General features: G+C 32.7%; 1 protein-coding gene across 2 annotated transcripts in view; it reads right to left on the reverse strand.

Moving 5' to 3' along the window:
* The window catches only part of COL11A1 (collagen type XI alpha 1 chain), a 218,411-nt gene that overhangs the window by 99,311 nt on the left and 102,271 nt on the right, over nucleotides 1-16,829 (reverse strand). For both annotated transcript variants that reach the window (XM_031651327.1, XM_031651330.1), the window contains 7 exons: nucleotides 14,438-14,491; nucleotides 13,208-13,252; nucleotides 12,134-12,187; nucleotides 12,008-12,052; nucleotides 5,662-5,715; nucleotides 3,794-3,901; nucleotides 714-767 (listed from right to left, as the gene is read on the reverse strand). In XM_031651327.1, coding sequence (XP_031507187.1) covers nucleotides 714-767; nucleotides 3,794-3,901; nucleotides 5,662-5,715; nucleotides 12,008-12,052; nucleotides 12,134-12,187; nucleotides 13,208-13,252; nucleotides 14,438-14,491 — 414 coding nt within the window. The remainder of the gene's footprint in view (nucleotides 1-713; nucleotides 768-3,793; nucleotides 3,902-5,661; nucleotides 5,716-12,007; nucleotides 12,053-12,133; nucleotides 12,188-13,207; nucleotides 13,253-14,437; nucleotides 14,492-16,829) is intronic.

Here is a 16,829-nt window from a genome sequence, read left to right on the forward strand (position 1 = left end):
ACTGCTTGGTGTGATGGCGGGCACTTGTAGTCCCAACTACTCGGGGAAGTGAGGCAGGGGCTTGGCGTGGGCGGGGAGAAGCGGAGGAGCTTGCAGTGAGCTGAATCAGGCCACTGCACTCCAGCCCTAGGCAGCAAATGAGACTCCGTCTCAAAAAAAAAGAAACTCTGGAGGCAGTATAGCCCTGCGACACCATGGTTTCATACTTCTGGCCTCCAGAACTGTAAGACAGTGAATTTCTGTTGCTTTAAGTTAATAAGTTTGTGGAGATTTCTTACAGCAACGCTGGAAAACAATACTCATGGAAATGAGGGTAACAGACAGTGTGAAAGATGTATTAATTTAAAAAAGAAAATCAAGTGGTAATATAAACCCTTAGGATAGTAGAAAGGAAATCAAAAGCTATTATCCATCAAATGTCATCCATGTTAAAACTTCCAGATATATTAGGATCATTCTTGTTCCAATTACAAAGAAGTACTGATTATGCCTTTGTTTCATGACTCCTTCTCCTAAAATATTGCAATCCATAATCACTTAAGTTCTTTGAGCTCCCTGCACTCCAGGTGTCCACACGCTCTATGATTTTCCTTGTGAAATTACTTTTAAGTACTCATCATAATATAGAGATGTTACAAACTGTAAGGTAACCATATGTGATTAATATTGTCTTCACAAAATGTTAATAAACTATAAATATCAAGTTGTTTTACCTTTGGACCTTGTCTTCCCGGATATCCTGGTAATCCTGGAACTCCAAGTTTTCCCTATAGTTACAATATATAATAATCAAAGTAATATTTTAAGTTGAATTAAGTTTACATAATGATTTCAGTATTTTTTCTAAATATTAGAATCACATATTGTACACTCAAAAGGAAGATTTGCAGGTTTTTATCATTATTTACCTTAATTAAGTTTCTTCATGTGAATTAGAAAATTCTTGCTTTGAACATATTTCTAATGTTATAATGTTGCCTAACTTAACCTTTATTATATAAGTGATAGTGCCTTCTTTAGGTACATGAATCCTGAGGTTTTAGAGTACTCTACACTTCTTTGTGAATTATAAAGCATGGTTAAAAATACTCCTAAGCTTTTTCAACATTGAATACTATTTTATATTAGTTGATGTAACTGGCACAATATTTAGAGTTTATCACTCCAACTAGAGTAAATCTTTTTGATAAAATTATTTAATTTATCCTAGTCTAAATATAAAACAAGGGATCATGAGTTACTTAACTTTTCTCAATGAGTAAGTAAACCTAGATATGCAAAGACATTCAGAATTAAACTTTAAGCCAAATTTCTTCTTTCACTCTAACATGTTGAAATATCTGGACTAATAAACATAATATGTGTTGAGAGCTTTAGCTAATAATGATGGTTTTTGTGGAGTGTTTATTCCTCCAAGCAGATAATCAAATATACTATTTTATTCCAGTGCAACGAGGTTGCCTTTCAATTCAAAGTGCTAAAACAAAATTTAAGTTATAATGAAGTCCAACAATGTGTAACAAATACCAGATGGTTTAAAATATTATCCTAAACAATTTACTTCCCTAAAATTTCTCTCTGAACAAAGCATTAATTTTAAAAAAAAAAAAACACGTAGAAAGATAAAAATAAATGAATTGAATAAAATATGTATGTGGAATTTTACCATGCATCTATTTCCTTAACAAGATAGTTATAAAAGCATACTTCATTTATAAAATATTATTTACTACTGTCTTAAACATTAGAAAGCATAATGTATCATTTTCAATGTACATTGAACAACTAAAAATGGAAAATAAACACAAGTTCAAATTTGTATGTGCATTGATAAAAGATGAACAGAAGTTTCTAAATAAAAATAAGTATTTTACTAGATGAAACAAGGCAAAAAATTAAAAGTATGGTTTATGACCTTGTTACAGATTGAACTAAAGAGCTGTCCATGTCATGATCAGCATTGCATAGATAAGTAGTCTTTAGATGGAAAATATGCAAACTAACCCTAAGAAGCATACTTACAATGATGTCACCTTGGATATATTATCACAGCTTGTTTTATACCATCAATTTCAAGTTAAGTAAAATTATCTAATTCTGATCACAAGCTATTTGTTTTCTTTGTTAATTACCACATTAGAATGTATGGATATACTCTAATTCATTTTAGAGTCATTTTAAAATAAATTCTGGCAGAAAGTTTGCATTTTCAATAGGATGATAGGCAACTTCAATAAACTAACAAATACTAATGAAATGTTACAAAAGGAACCGTGAGGTAGGTTAAGCTCCTGATTTATCACAATAGATTGTGTGACCGTTTACACATGATAGAGCCTAAGAAGACAGGAAGGTACCAGGATACCCTTTTAACCACTAGCGTTGAGCATTTTAAATGAAAAGGTTTAAACGTCTCAAAGGGCCTTGTTTTCCCCTGATCTTTTTCTTCTGCTGCCAAATCACTATAACAGTGTTCATTAATTTACAATTAGCAATGTTTTTTCAAAGTGTGAAACTGCAGAAGTTTCAAAGTATAAAACCCTATAAGAACTGTCACATTAGATGATTCATAAGGACATGAGGAATTTTCTATTTGTTTATTCTTATTCTCTGTATAATACCTATACCATGTATTTTCTTTCTGAGATACAATGGTTGGGACTCCCATTTGTAATTTTCTTAAATAGCATGAAATTTCTTTATGGCATGTTTGTTGCAGAAAATATAGACATATACATATAGAAAAGAAACCATTTGAATTATACCAGCAAGATATTATTGATATTTTGCTTTAGTGTATATAATGCAATAACATTTGTCATAGGCTGTTCTCATTTTTTTAATTTAGCTTCATAGTACATTATCAAAAATTTGGCATGTCACTAAATACTCCATGAAGTCAAATTTCAATGTTGCCTAATATTATATTGCAATATGAATGTAATGGTTGCAAATATTTTTGACACAACACAGAATGCCCAGTGTCTCTCAAAACAATGAATATTAGAATTATCTGGGGATGTTTTAAAACATATTGATACTTGTGTCAAGCCCAGATTAAAATTAAAATCCCTTGAAGTTGGGCCTGAATACCAGTATTTTTTAATAGACTTATGTGAAATGCATGTTTACGTGGAAAAAATAAAAGATGATTCTACTTGGTCCAAAACCATAAGTAGATCCTCTTTCATTGATTATTTCATCCTTTAATCGTGCATCCTTTAATTCTCAACATCTAATGTGGAAGAACTCTAAAAGTAGCTGATTCTACATGGCCAAGGAGGGCATAGAGTACTAGAAAATAAGGAGAGTAACAAAAGAAGTGTCTATCTCATAATCATACCTCCTAGGAGTATTTAACAGGAATAACAGAATTCTCTATTTAATATAGACATATATATACACACACATATATATGTAGAATATATATACATATATGAAAGAAAAGGAATCATCTGAATTCTGCCCACAAGAGATTATTTATATTTTGCTTTAGTGTACATAATGTGATAACACTTGTGATAGACATTTCTTGCTTTTTAAAAAAATTTAACTTCACAGTACATTATAGAAAATTTACCATATCATGAAATACTTTATGAAGGCAAATTTTAATGTTGCCTAATATTACACTGAAATGTAAATGTAATGGCTGCAAATTTAAAATGATAATGAAAAATTTTATCTTTAATATATTAAGAACTCAATTTCTGACACCAGTTATTGAAAGAATTTAAAATGATGTGAAACATCATTTGCAAGTGTACCGGTGAATTTAAAGTCATTTACCAACCTTTTCTCCTGCTTGACCTGAAGGACCTGGGTCTCCGGTTGGGCCTGCTCGACCTTTCGGGCCTTCAGGGCCATCTTCCCCTCTTGGGCCAATCTGACCAACTTCTCCCTGAGGCACAGAATAACAACATTCTTATGAATGAAAATGAAACTTCTTTACAAAAGTTATAACAGTGAAAAAATTATGACAGTGAAAGAGATCTGATTTAACAAACTCCATCTTGCCTTTTACCTTCAAACTGCCCTTGATCATAACAGGGCATGGGGCAAGATAACATTCGGAGAAATATACTTTATAGTTCAAATGATGATAGTTCTTCCCCAAACAAATCTGTCTTTATAAACACTAATACAAAACCGCAAGGTTGGAATTATGAGAGGGGTGTGAATTCCACTAAAATGTAGGCATAGTAAAGAATTACCAGCCATTGGTCTGAAATTTACAATTTTTATAACTTCCCTAATTACTCCTGTAAATAAGATTGGCCTGTTGAGGTGTCTTATCAGACTTCTGCATTTGTGACAACCAGCTGACTCCACCCAGACCAATGACTCCTGACTTAACTGGCCCTGTGGTCCCCAGCCAGAAACTGAATCAGAACACAAGGACCATTTTTCCACCCCCCTATGATTGCATCCTCAACCAAGCAGCAGTTCTCATTTCCTAGCCTCCTGCCCACCAAACTATCTTGAAAAAACCCTATCCTCCAAATTTTTGTGGAGGCTAATTTGAGTAATAATAAAATTCCAGTCTCCTATTCAGCCAACTCTATGTGTACAGAAAGAGTCAAATTCTTTCTCTGTTGCAATTCCCCTGTGTTGATAAATAGGCTCTATCTGGGCAGCAGGCAAGATAAACCCATCAGGCAGTTACAAAAATACATTTGGAGATTGAAAGTCATAAATTACAATCTATTGCAAGAGTTTTCAACTTTGGTGTGTTTACTAATGTTTTTGTTCATGACAAAGAGGCTTGAAAGTGACTTCATCAATCATTTCATGTTTAATAAACTGAATACAGTCTGACATTTGAAAATCTACAAAAGTCTAATCCTACCATATATGACACTAAATTGCTTTTAATGCATCTGTGTTGCAGAGAGGGGGAAAAAATAATAATAAAGATTGGTCAGTAGCTTTGGAAATTACTGTTTGGAACACAATAAAAAAATCTCTATTTTGTACTTGGCGTTTATCTTTAATGTTTAAGAACTTGTATATGGATGCTATTGCCCCCAGTCCTGCATGGAGACTTCATTTGTATTTTAGGAAAACAAATATTTTCTATAGAATGCTTCTTTGTTCAGATGTATCAGGTACCAGCATATTAATTAAAAATAAATCTTCCCAATAAAGCATTTAATTTGCATTAGATAACTAATATTTCTGTTTGTTCTCTATAATATATTACTAGAAAAAACTACTATTTTTACATTCAAAAATTGAACACCACCATATAATGAAAATTCATGAAAGTTGCACGCATATACTTTCCAGGCAGCATAGCTCATTATATATGAACAAAATTTAGAACAAACTTATCAAATTACTTCCAGCAATTTGATCATAACTTTCTAATGTCCTGTGTATAAACAATACTAACACGTGTGTGTGTGTGTTTGCACGCATGCGCGGGTGCATGTTTATTATGGAACTTATGGAAATATAGCATCTAAAAGACAATTTATACTACACTATCTCCACAAAAGTTAAAATCCCTAAATCTTAGTATAAAAACTTAAATGATTAAAGACTTAGGTCGTACAAACATTTTATTTATCATATGCTTACTATATTTAAAGATAAGCAAAGGAAAAAACATATATATATTAAATTTTATGTACTAGTGCACATTTTCTTTATACTTACTCTGTCACCTTTTAGACCCATGTCACCTTTGAATCCTGGAAAACCATCTTCACCCTAAAACATTATAAAAGGAATTGAATAGGAGTTTAATCAGTCCTTTGGAGTAACCTAAAATAGTGCTATAAAAATGTATGTGCTGATAATGAGGGAAAATTATTTTTTAGAAATGTGAATGGTAGTTTTGAAACTTACTCCTCCCTTTTCCAACTCCAGCCACAGATTCTGATCCCCACTGTCATCTCATTTTTTCACAATTATTGGCTATAAATTACGCTAGGACATTTTTCACAAATATGTTCATTAAATCTTATTTTATGAGGGAAATAACCATTCTCCCATAAAAATGTATATTCTATACTAGTTCAACAAATAAAAAGTAAATATTTAGCCAGGTGTGGTGGTTCACACCTGTAATCCCTGCACTTTAATAGGCTGAGGCAGGAGTTTGAGGCCAGCCCGGGCCACATGGCAAAACCCCAACTCTACAAAAAAAAAAAATAATTTTAAAAAATTAACCAGGTGTGTGGGTGTATGACTATAATCTCAGCCACTAAAAAAGCTGAGGTGGGAGGATTGCTTGAGTCCAGGAGGTCAAGGCTGCAGTGGGCCATGATCCTGCTACCGCAGTCAAGCCTGGTGACAGAGCAAGAACTTCTCCCCACAACAACAACAACAACAACAACAACAACAAAGAAAAAAAAAAGGAAACAATTATCATTTTAACTTTGTATTACAAGAGCTCTGGAGTAACAAAATGAATAAAATAATTTTCCCTTAATTTACTAATTTGTGCCTATAAATTTTATATCGTGTATTTTTTATCATGTCCATTAGATAAATGCCTTCTAGCTCAATGTGTTCTGTATCTTACAATCTTCTTTCAGGTAAAATTAATTATATAAAATAGAAATTAATAATATCCTTTACAGGTAGAATTGCTCATTGTAGCACTAAACACACAGAGCAACAATGCTGAAAACGGAGTCACTAAATGAAGAGAGGAGCAATTAGGGCTATGAAAATATTTTCTATCATTCTTATTGAAACCTGGATTTTTAAGTAAGTTGCATAAACAACCTTACTATCTTTTAAGTTCAAGAAAACAAATTACTAAGAAATAATCATTCATGTATTCAATAAAATTAATCGAGCAATTACTCACTCGAAGTGCTGTGGAGTATTTTGAGGTTTTTGTTTTACCAGTAAAATCTAAAAGTGGGCCGGGAGCAGTGGCTCACACCTGTATTCCCAGAACTTTGGGAGGCTGAGGTGGGGGGATCATCTGAGGTAAGGAGTTTGAGACCAGCCTGGCCAACATGGTGAAGCCTGTCTCTACTAAATACAGAAAAATTAGCCGGGCATGGTGGTGGGTGCCTGTTATCCCAGCTACTCGGGAGGCTGAGGCAGGAGAATTGCTAGAACCTAGGACGTGGAGGTTGCAGTGAATTGAGATCACTCTGCTGTACTCCCGGCTTGGCAACAGAGGGAGATTCCATCTCAAAAACAAAACAAAACAAAACAAAACAAAACAAACAAACAAAACTGAAAGTGGGACATTTGCAGTCATTTTGGCACAAATGAAATAGAAAGGGTGTCCAGAGAAGAACGCCAAAATGATGATAATGACGATGATATATGCTGCTGGTGGAGGGGGTGGTGAGGCAGGAGGTTAATAGGGAAGGTTTGATGGAGGGGTTGGTATTTCAGTTGGTAGAAATGGATTTGATTTGAGAATTTCAGAAAAGAACATTTTGGGCTGTGTATGAAAACAAATCTAGGAAGGGTAGGCACAAATATCTCCACATCTTGCTGCCAAAATGACCTCTTTAAAATACATAATTGGTCACATCAATTTTTACTTTAAAATATCTAGTGGTATCAAATTCCTAATAATCAATATAAGGCACCTCCCTTCACCACATGATCTAGCCCTTCTTTACCTCGTCAGTCTTTTGTCTTGAATTTCTCCTAAAATTAACCTCTCCATCTCATGGCCTTCACTGAATAATTATTATCCCAACAATAGGCCATCCTGCATTTTCTAGATCATAGGTTGCTTTCCTCCTACTAAATGGCCGAACACAAGAATCCTGCTGAATTAACTTGTGAGTCTCCAGTGCCAAACATGTTTTGGACCTTCAGTAACCACAATGTTCAAGAAACATTTACTAAATGCCTCAGTGTGAGTTTAGCAAGGTATATTAAAGCCCAGAAAATACCATATACTGGGCACTTATGAATATGAGACCTAATCCTGGAAAAAGAGATTCAAACTGTGATCTTGCATACTCAAAGAACTCTAGCATGCCTGGGATTTTCTTTTTTCCAAGAGAAAACCATGTCATTTTCACCATCCTGCCCATAAAGTGGCCTCGTAAAGAGCAGGATGCTTTCTGTACTGAATGTGATTGGGCAATGGCAGAGGCTTAAGAGCTGAGAATGACCACTGAACTTGCTACTGACAACTGTCTTCATTATCTTCTCCCAAGAGAAAAACATAATTACACAGTTGCCATGCTTAGTTTACAGAACACTGCACTATATGTCTAAAAATCACTTATAGCTTTTACAGACAGAGTTTTATTTTTTATTTATTTTTAAAGTGAGAACTCAGTCTACGGGGAGGCTATTTTTCTCATGTCTTAGTTTTCAACATGTTCATGTTAAAAAAAAACAATTAGATGATTCAATTAGGTATTTCCTTACAACAAATGTCATTTTTTAACAAGTGACATATCAAGTTATTAAGATTTCTAGTACTAAAATAATCAGACAAGGAAAAAAAAAAAGAAGAAAACATAGATTTAGAAGATGTATAAAAGTGGAATTCATCTATGCCATCTAATTTATTGAGCTGTGTTGCTCCAGGCTTCAGACACAAATCTGAGGCTAAAAAAATGGAGAATTTTAATCATAATTTGAGTATTAACTTGCTATTTCACCTTTGGTTAACAATTAACATCATAATTTTTAACAACTTTCCATTTTCTTCTATCCCTTATGAGATAAATGATCAATTATCTTGAATACTCAGAAAAATGAAATAAATAAGGCATATTAATAATTCATCAGGACTTAATCCTTCATAGAGTTCAAAAATATGGAGAATTCTTACCATTAAAAAATTCTACTAACATTTATACAAAATTTCTCTAAATCTATAATTTAGAAAACTAAATCATAATCTATAATAAGACATAATTTACTACTTGATTGGTATATTAGAATAAAAGTTATAGCTGAAAATATCTTTAAAATGTTTTAGGAAATTGTCTTTATTTTATAGACTTCAAATGAGGCTGAGACAAAGTAACTAGGAAAACGATAACAAGAACCCAGAACTTTTGGTTCCCAATTTAAAATTTCAGTTATTTTCCTCTCTATATACTTGCATCTTCTGAGACTATACACTCTCAAAACAATGAGCAATTGTTAAGATGTTTTCCTACACACACAAAAAATGTATCTTATTTCTTTTTTCCTGTATGGCTTTGTACTCACATATATCTAGTCATGTATAATTTTATTTGCCTCTGTCACTTTGCAACTCTCCGACAAGTTTCAGCAGTTAACAACATCCCCATCCCACTCAGGCACTTTTCTTTTAAACACTGCCTAGCCCCTCTAAACATCCTTGATGGGGACTGATTCCAGAGAAAAACATTTGCATTGTTACTTACATTTCTTAACAAGACAAATTCTAAACAGAGACATTATTTTTAATATAGGCAACCTACAAATTACATGTTAAACCCTACCTGACTCACCACTGTGCTCATTTGTCAATTCAGTGAGACACTATAGTCTTCTCTTGGTATCTAAGGGTGATTGATTCCAGGACCCTAACCCAACTTCCTATATCAAAATCTGTGGATGTTCCAGTTCTTGAAATAAAATGCTACAGTATTTATTTATAGCCTACTCACATCCTCCTCCTTTATACTTTAAATCACCTCTAGATTACTTATAATACCTAAATTTAAATACTATTTAAATAGTTGCTATATTGTTTTTTAAATTTGTATTATTGTATATTGTTACACTCTATTTTTTTGGCAGGGTCTCAGTCTGTCATTCTGGCTGGAATACAGTAGCTTAATCATGGCTTGTTGCAGCCTTGACCTCCTGAGCTCAAGCAACTCTCCCTCCTCAGCCTCCCAAGTAGCTGAGACCACAGGTGCACATTACTACAAATTTTTTTTTTAAATTTTATAGAGATGAGGTCTCACTCTTTTGCCCAGGCTAGTCTTGAACTACTGGACTTAAATAATTCTCCTGCCTTAAACTCTTAATGTGTTGGAATTATAAGCATGTGCCACTGTGCCCAGTCATATTGTAATTTTTAATTTAATTTTTTTGTTTTTCAAGTATCCTTGATCTGTGGTTTATTGAATCCATGTGTGCAGAACCCATAGGGAGAGCCAACTGGTACTCCAAAGTTCATCTAGGTGATCAGGATGAACTGAGATTACCAGTAAGTAGGTAAGCTAATGTGAAATGCATGGCCTTTTTCATACAATAAATCTGACAACATAGTTGCTTACTTTTAGTATGTAACAGTAGCTTTTTTCAGATAAAGTATAATGGCTATAATAAATTTGTCCCTTTTTGTTACCCATTTCCTATTGGTACCACATCCACACATAAGCCTTTTGATAATATTGTAACTATGAAAATAAATTACTGTCCTTGAAAAAATATTAGCATTTGAAATAATTTGGATATTTACCCACCCAAATCTCATGTTGAAATGTAATCCCCAATGTTGAAAGCGGAACCTGGTCGGGGGTGATATGACCATGGGGGTGGATTTCTCATGAATGGTTTAGCACCATCTCCTTGATGCTGTTCTCCAGATAGTAAGTGCGTTCTCAGGACATTTGATTGCTTAAAAGCATGTGGCACCTTCTTCACCCCTCCTGCTCCTGCTCCCAGCATGTAGGATGCCAGTGCCCTCTTTGCTTCCCACTGGAAGCTTCCTGAGGACTTCTAAGAAGTAGATGCTACCATGCTTCCTGTACAGCCTGCACAATCATGAGCCAACTAAACCTCTTTTATTATAAATTACCCAGTCTCTGGTATTTCTTTATAGCAGTGCAAGAACAGTCTAATAGAGTATGATGTTATGAGTATGATATTAGCAATAGTTAATATCCATGTATATCTCACCAAACCTACCAACATTTATACTATGCAACTATGTGTTGTTTTAACTTTGTATGAAACATTGTAGTAAGAATTAATTCAATACCGATTCTGAGTGTATTAGTCTGCTTTTACACTGCTATAAAGATACTACCTGATATTGGTTAATTTATAAGGGAAAGAGGTTTAATTGACTTACAGTTCTGCACGGCTGGGAAAGTCTCAGAAAACTTATGATCATGGTAGAAGGCAAAGAAGAAACAAGTACCTTCTTCACAAGATAGAGGAGAAAAAGAAAGAAAGGAGAAGCACCAGACACTTATCAAACAACCAGATCTTGTTAAGAACATACTCACTATCAGGAGAATATCATGAGGGAAATCACCCCCATGATCTCATGACCTCCCACCATGTACCTCCCTAGACAGTGGGAATTCCAATTTGGATTAGAATTCAAGAGGAGATTTGGGTGAGCACTCAGCTAAACTCTATCACTGAGTAATGCCATTCCCGTTGCATTTCATCATAATCTTTGAAGGATTTGGGGCTCTGCACTCCTATTAAATGTATCCTTGAAAAAAATCTGAATGTCATGTTCTTCAGCAAAAGCGAATTATCTATAAATTCCCTATAAAAAATGCCATATTCATTCATAGTTTTAGGTACATTATTTCATTCACTTCTGCCTGGTTTTAATTTTTATTTCTCTCTTTTTAACACTATTGATTTGTGTGTAATATTATATAGAAAGACTTCCTCTTTCCCTAACGGATTTAGTGTACTTCTAACTCTCCTGTTTTGTGCTGAATTTATTTATACATTTTGGGGATTTCAGCAGGGAAAAAAGGAATAAACATTCATATGTTATGCATCTAACTGGACAACATCTAAATCCTGTAGCAAATCCATTCCTAAAGCCAACCCTATGATTTACAAAACTTAAGCACATGTAAAAAAAAAAACATGCAGAATTAATTATCTTATGTAACATAATTTAGTTTCTGTTCTAGTATTTAACCCTCATCACAAGATACAAGACATTGTTTTTAAGTTGTGAGGATAAAGGGTACAAAATTATACCAGCATTGTGTAGCATGTAAGTAATCACTCAATATATTCAAGAAACAAAATGTCTGTTGAATAAATTTAAATGTTAACATAATATACAGAAATTAAAATCACCTAAACAATCATATTTTACCTTTTCACCTTTAGATCCCTTGAGACCTCTGACACCATCTGCTCCCTGTGGAATAAATTAGAAGTATCAAATGACTATAACATTTCACATTGAAAGTGTATAATGTGAAAACAATTTAACACTTACCTTGACTCCTCGGGGGCCAGGGTAGCCAATAGGACCTTGTGGACCAGGAGGACCCTGAAATATATTAATTACCACTTATATGTATAATAAATTGAAAGTGCTACTCATTTACATACTGTAATTTTACCAAATCATCTACAAGGATATGGTTTTTTCTACTGCTAATATTTGATAAAGATTTTTTGGTAGTTTACTCTTTGTTTCTACAATCAGATATGATGAAAAAAAACATGTAACTAGCACTATTCACTCCAAATGTATTATGTCATATATTCATACTAAAAATATGATACTGAAATGGACTAATAAGGCAAATCTTATAAGCATGTAAAATAATGTAAACAATTCAAAAATTAATAATTTGATTTTTAACCTAAAATATGCTATACTGAAAGTCTATAACAGTTATTGAAAAACTAACAAGATTGATAATTTCAAATAGAAAATTATAAATTAGTAGCATTCACTTCATCAAGTATATAATTAAAATTATATATCTTCCACAGCTGGTTTTACTTCTCTAGTCTATCTACATAAAATGTTCTATAAATCATAATTTATAATTTCTGCAGTAATGCTGAAATTTTAATGCTGTTTTAAAAGAATTCAAAACAAATGTAAACAAAATGATCCTACCACTGCTACTGTAATCTAAAGTAGTATATTATATTTCACTTTGATATTTTGATAGCCATTGGTCTTAATTTAACATTTTATTAGATAACGGTTACCGGAAAGTAATAAGTAATAATAAAATTGGGGTTACATGAGCAGTTCAGTAATATTGAGTAATTCTTGTCCAATTTCATTGTTTTACATTATTACCGTTTACTCCATACATAATTCACATGTAGAACGTGCACATATTCCTAACCATGGGAATATTTTTTAAAAGGACAGAACATAGTCTAATTTCTAAAGTTACTAATATAAAATTAAAAGTAGTCTAAGATATCTTTTTCATGCCCAAAATAACTATATGAAGATGATTTTTTTATATGAGAGGACCAAATTAAGGCATTTTCTCTTGGAAATTTTTTAATAGGACATTTAGATGGATACTTTGTAACCTACCAGAGCACCCTTTTCTCCAGACTGGCCTTCTTTTCCAGGATGACCCTGTATTTAGCAAAAACATACACTGATAAGATGTTATATAAACAGAGTTGATAATACTATGAAAGTATTTCTTTTGTTATTAAATCTACTAAGATCTTACTCTTTAAGTTTCAAAAACATTGGACACTTTTGCATCAGTGTGTATGGCTTTAAATAAATTGGAAACTGTGGCATTTGGAAGTGAACACAGTAAGCTTATATGTGATGGATGTAAGTTTCCTCAAATACATAATGCATTTGAGAGAGTTTAGAAAAAGGACATCAAATAATATATATTGTTCATTAATAATTCATCCCCAGCCTCAGAGACTTATATAAAGGTATTTAAATTGCCTTATATTTTGCAAATTAATCAAATGATCATATGTGCACCTTCAAAGGGGCACTAAGACGTGGATGAGACAGCTGAATATACAGCAAGATCATAAATAGTAACAGTGTTAATAATCAACTTATTGAGATTCAGTAAATAAAAATTACAGCCATATCACAATTATACTCAATAGCAAGGAGAGGTAGGATGAGAAATCTTATATCCTAGCACTAAAAAATCTGAATACGTCATTTAAAGAGGAAAAAAATCTGTAAATAACAAATGTTTTAATATAATAACCGTAGAGGTTACATAATTTCATTATTTATTACTATGTAAAGGGAAATAATAAATATTGCTATATTTCCAGAAAAGAAAGAAATCCCTGTAGGCTGAGGTATTTTCATGAAAGATGTCTGAGAACATTTATGAATGGTGAGTAACGTCACCTGGACTCATAGAAACAGATACTTTGAAAAGGGGGAGAGAATGGAAGGGCTTTCTAGGAGAGGAAACAGAATTGGGAAAGATAAGGTGATAGAAAATTTAGGTTATGCTAAGAAAATGTGAGTGGACTTGCTTACCTGGAGCTAATGGTTAAGGAGGAAGTAAAAAAATATATATATATGAGATTCTGCGGAGGTTCTAGCTTAGAGTGTCAAATGAGTTTCTACAAAAGCCACGGTGAACTCATTAAAGATTTTGCAATATGGAAGTGAAATGATAAAAGGTATTTTAGAGAGATCAATGTTTAAATACTGGCTCAATTTATTTTTATTACTAACTTCATATAATCATTTCTAAAACACATGTAAAATCTATTTTTAAAGATAATGTAAAGAAATTTTAATGACCAGGTAGCTGTTACTTACAGGAGGCCCATCAGCACCAGGAAGTCCAGCAAGTCCTGGTTTTCCTTGTGGTCCCTTATGAAATAGACAAAAAAAATTATTAAAAAAATAAAAATAATTTTAAAAAGCTTTAACTTATACATATACTACTAATGAAATTCTTATCCTGAGTCACTGGCTTCAATCCATAAGTAATAAACATTTAAATAACTTTTGAATATATTATTTGGAGGAAATGCCACGTAAAGATAAATTAAAACTAAATTTAACATGTCACAGGTATGCTAGGTTTTAGTCTGCTTATAATCTTAGATGTGTCTTTTTTAAAATTAGCAGATTAGTTTTTCAATACCACAATAAACTGAAGCTTAGAGAACAAAAAGGAAAGCATTATAGGTCAGAAATATATTGATTTATATCATTAAAGAGGTAAAGATTGTATTATTTCCCTCAATAATATTAATAAGTACTAATTCAAAAAATTACACAGTAACATTGATGAAACACCATTACATAGTAACATTGATGAAACACCATTTTTATTTTTAAAAATTAAATAATATTTTGTGCAATGTTATGGTGTGATAGTTATTCACAGGAAATGAAGGAAAGTAAATCTATTTTAATGTAAAAAGAACATATCCTAATAGGTAACCAACAAGATTATAATAAAGTAACAATTCAACAGATTAATCCCTGTTTAACCACACAGAGTTCCAAATCACATTGAACATGACCATTTCTAAGTTTGGAACATGATAAGAATCACTACATTTTCTTGGTAGTGACAGTATCTTTTCTTGGGAATCAGACCTTTTCTTGGGAGAAAAGTAGACATTCTTCTAAGAATATTAAATTTATCAAGCTCCCACAGCCCAGGTCATTATTATTGACACATCAAGTTATTGTCCAGGATTCAGAATCAATGGGAAGGTCAAGGACATATCAGCAAGCCTAAATGCTGGACATATTTTTGGGCTTTTTCCATTCTCATGGAGTAATGTATAATCATTGCATTCATATTGCCTGACATTGCAGTTTTACAAGAAAGTTTCAACCAAATCAGCATAGAACAAAAAATGAATTAAAAGTAATCTTTAAATTGAAAAATTAAGATTTTTTAACCAAATGTAATTACACCTCATTTAAAGGACTTGAATGTTTCAACCCTCTTCACCAGTCTGCAAAAGTCATATTCAATCAAGTAATTTAACACCATGTAATAAGTATCATAAAACACAAAATTTTACTCTCATTTTGCCTGTCATTTAAATTACCTTTCACTCTCAAGGTAGTGGTTTTATTTCTTCAAAGTGAAATGTAGTATATAAACAATTATTTCATTAATTATTATTATCAGCGAATGTGATATTTTTATGACAATAACCTTTTGGGTAATACATATTGCATGGAATTTTTATGTTGCTATATATTTGAGAATAGACAAGAGGTCGGGTGCGGTGGCGGCTCACGCCTGTAATCCCAGCACTTTGGGAGGCCTAGGTGGGCTGATCACTTAAGGCCAGGAATTTGAGATCAGTCTAAGCAACATGGTGAAACTCCATCTCTACTAAAAATACAATAATTAGCAGGGCCTGGTGACACATGCCTGTAATCCCAGCTACTAGGGAGGCTGAGGCAGGAGGATTGCTTGAATCTGGGAGACAGAGGTTGCAGTGAGTGGAGATGGCTCCACTGCACTCCAGCCTGGGTGGCAAAGCAAGACTCTGTCTCAAAAAATAATGATAATAATAATAAAATAAATAAATAATAGGCAAGATATATTAAAACTCTTGCACTACAAGATTGTTATTTAAACAAACTAAAATGAAGAGATCTCTTTCAGAATGGAAGTTCCATGATAGCAGAATATCTTATCTACTTTGTTAACTGTTTGCTGTTTCCCTGGAGGGGTGGGGAAAAAAACGTTAACAGAATGTATATTTAGATTTTAATAAAGTAGTTAAAGTATATTGAATGTTTCTATGTACTATGTTAGGCAATTTATGTTCGTTATCCACATTCTCAAAGAATTGCGAGAAATAGTATCGATTAAGAGTTTAGGTAAATTAGCCGATGCTAATACGTGGCAGCGTTGCAGTCTGGATGAACTTAGGTTCCTATCTATGTCTTCAAAATTCCTCCCTTTAATATTTATTTTGTGTCTTGTTATTTTATACAGGACTCAAGACAGTTATGTAACATCAATTGCTACCGAGCAATTAATATATGAGTAAACTCAGAAATTAAATCACAGGAAATGTTTAGGAGAAATCACAATGTATCACAGGATGTATTTGGTTTATTTATCAAAAATATTAGAAAAAAAAAATATAATATCTTATCTATTTTAGTTAATTAACTTAAATTTTATGAAATATTTTTACCGAAAATAAAAGCACAGGCTATAATA

The sequence above is a fragment of the Papio anubis genome, chromosome 1 (assembly GCF_008728515.1).
Source record: "Papio anubis isolate 15944 chromosome 1, Panubis1.0, whole genome shotgun sequence".
Taxonomy (NCBI): Eukaryota; Metazoa; Chordata; class Mammalia; order Primates; family Cercopithecidae; genus Papio; species Papio anubis.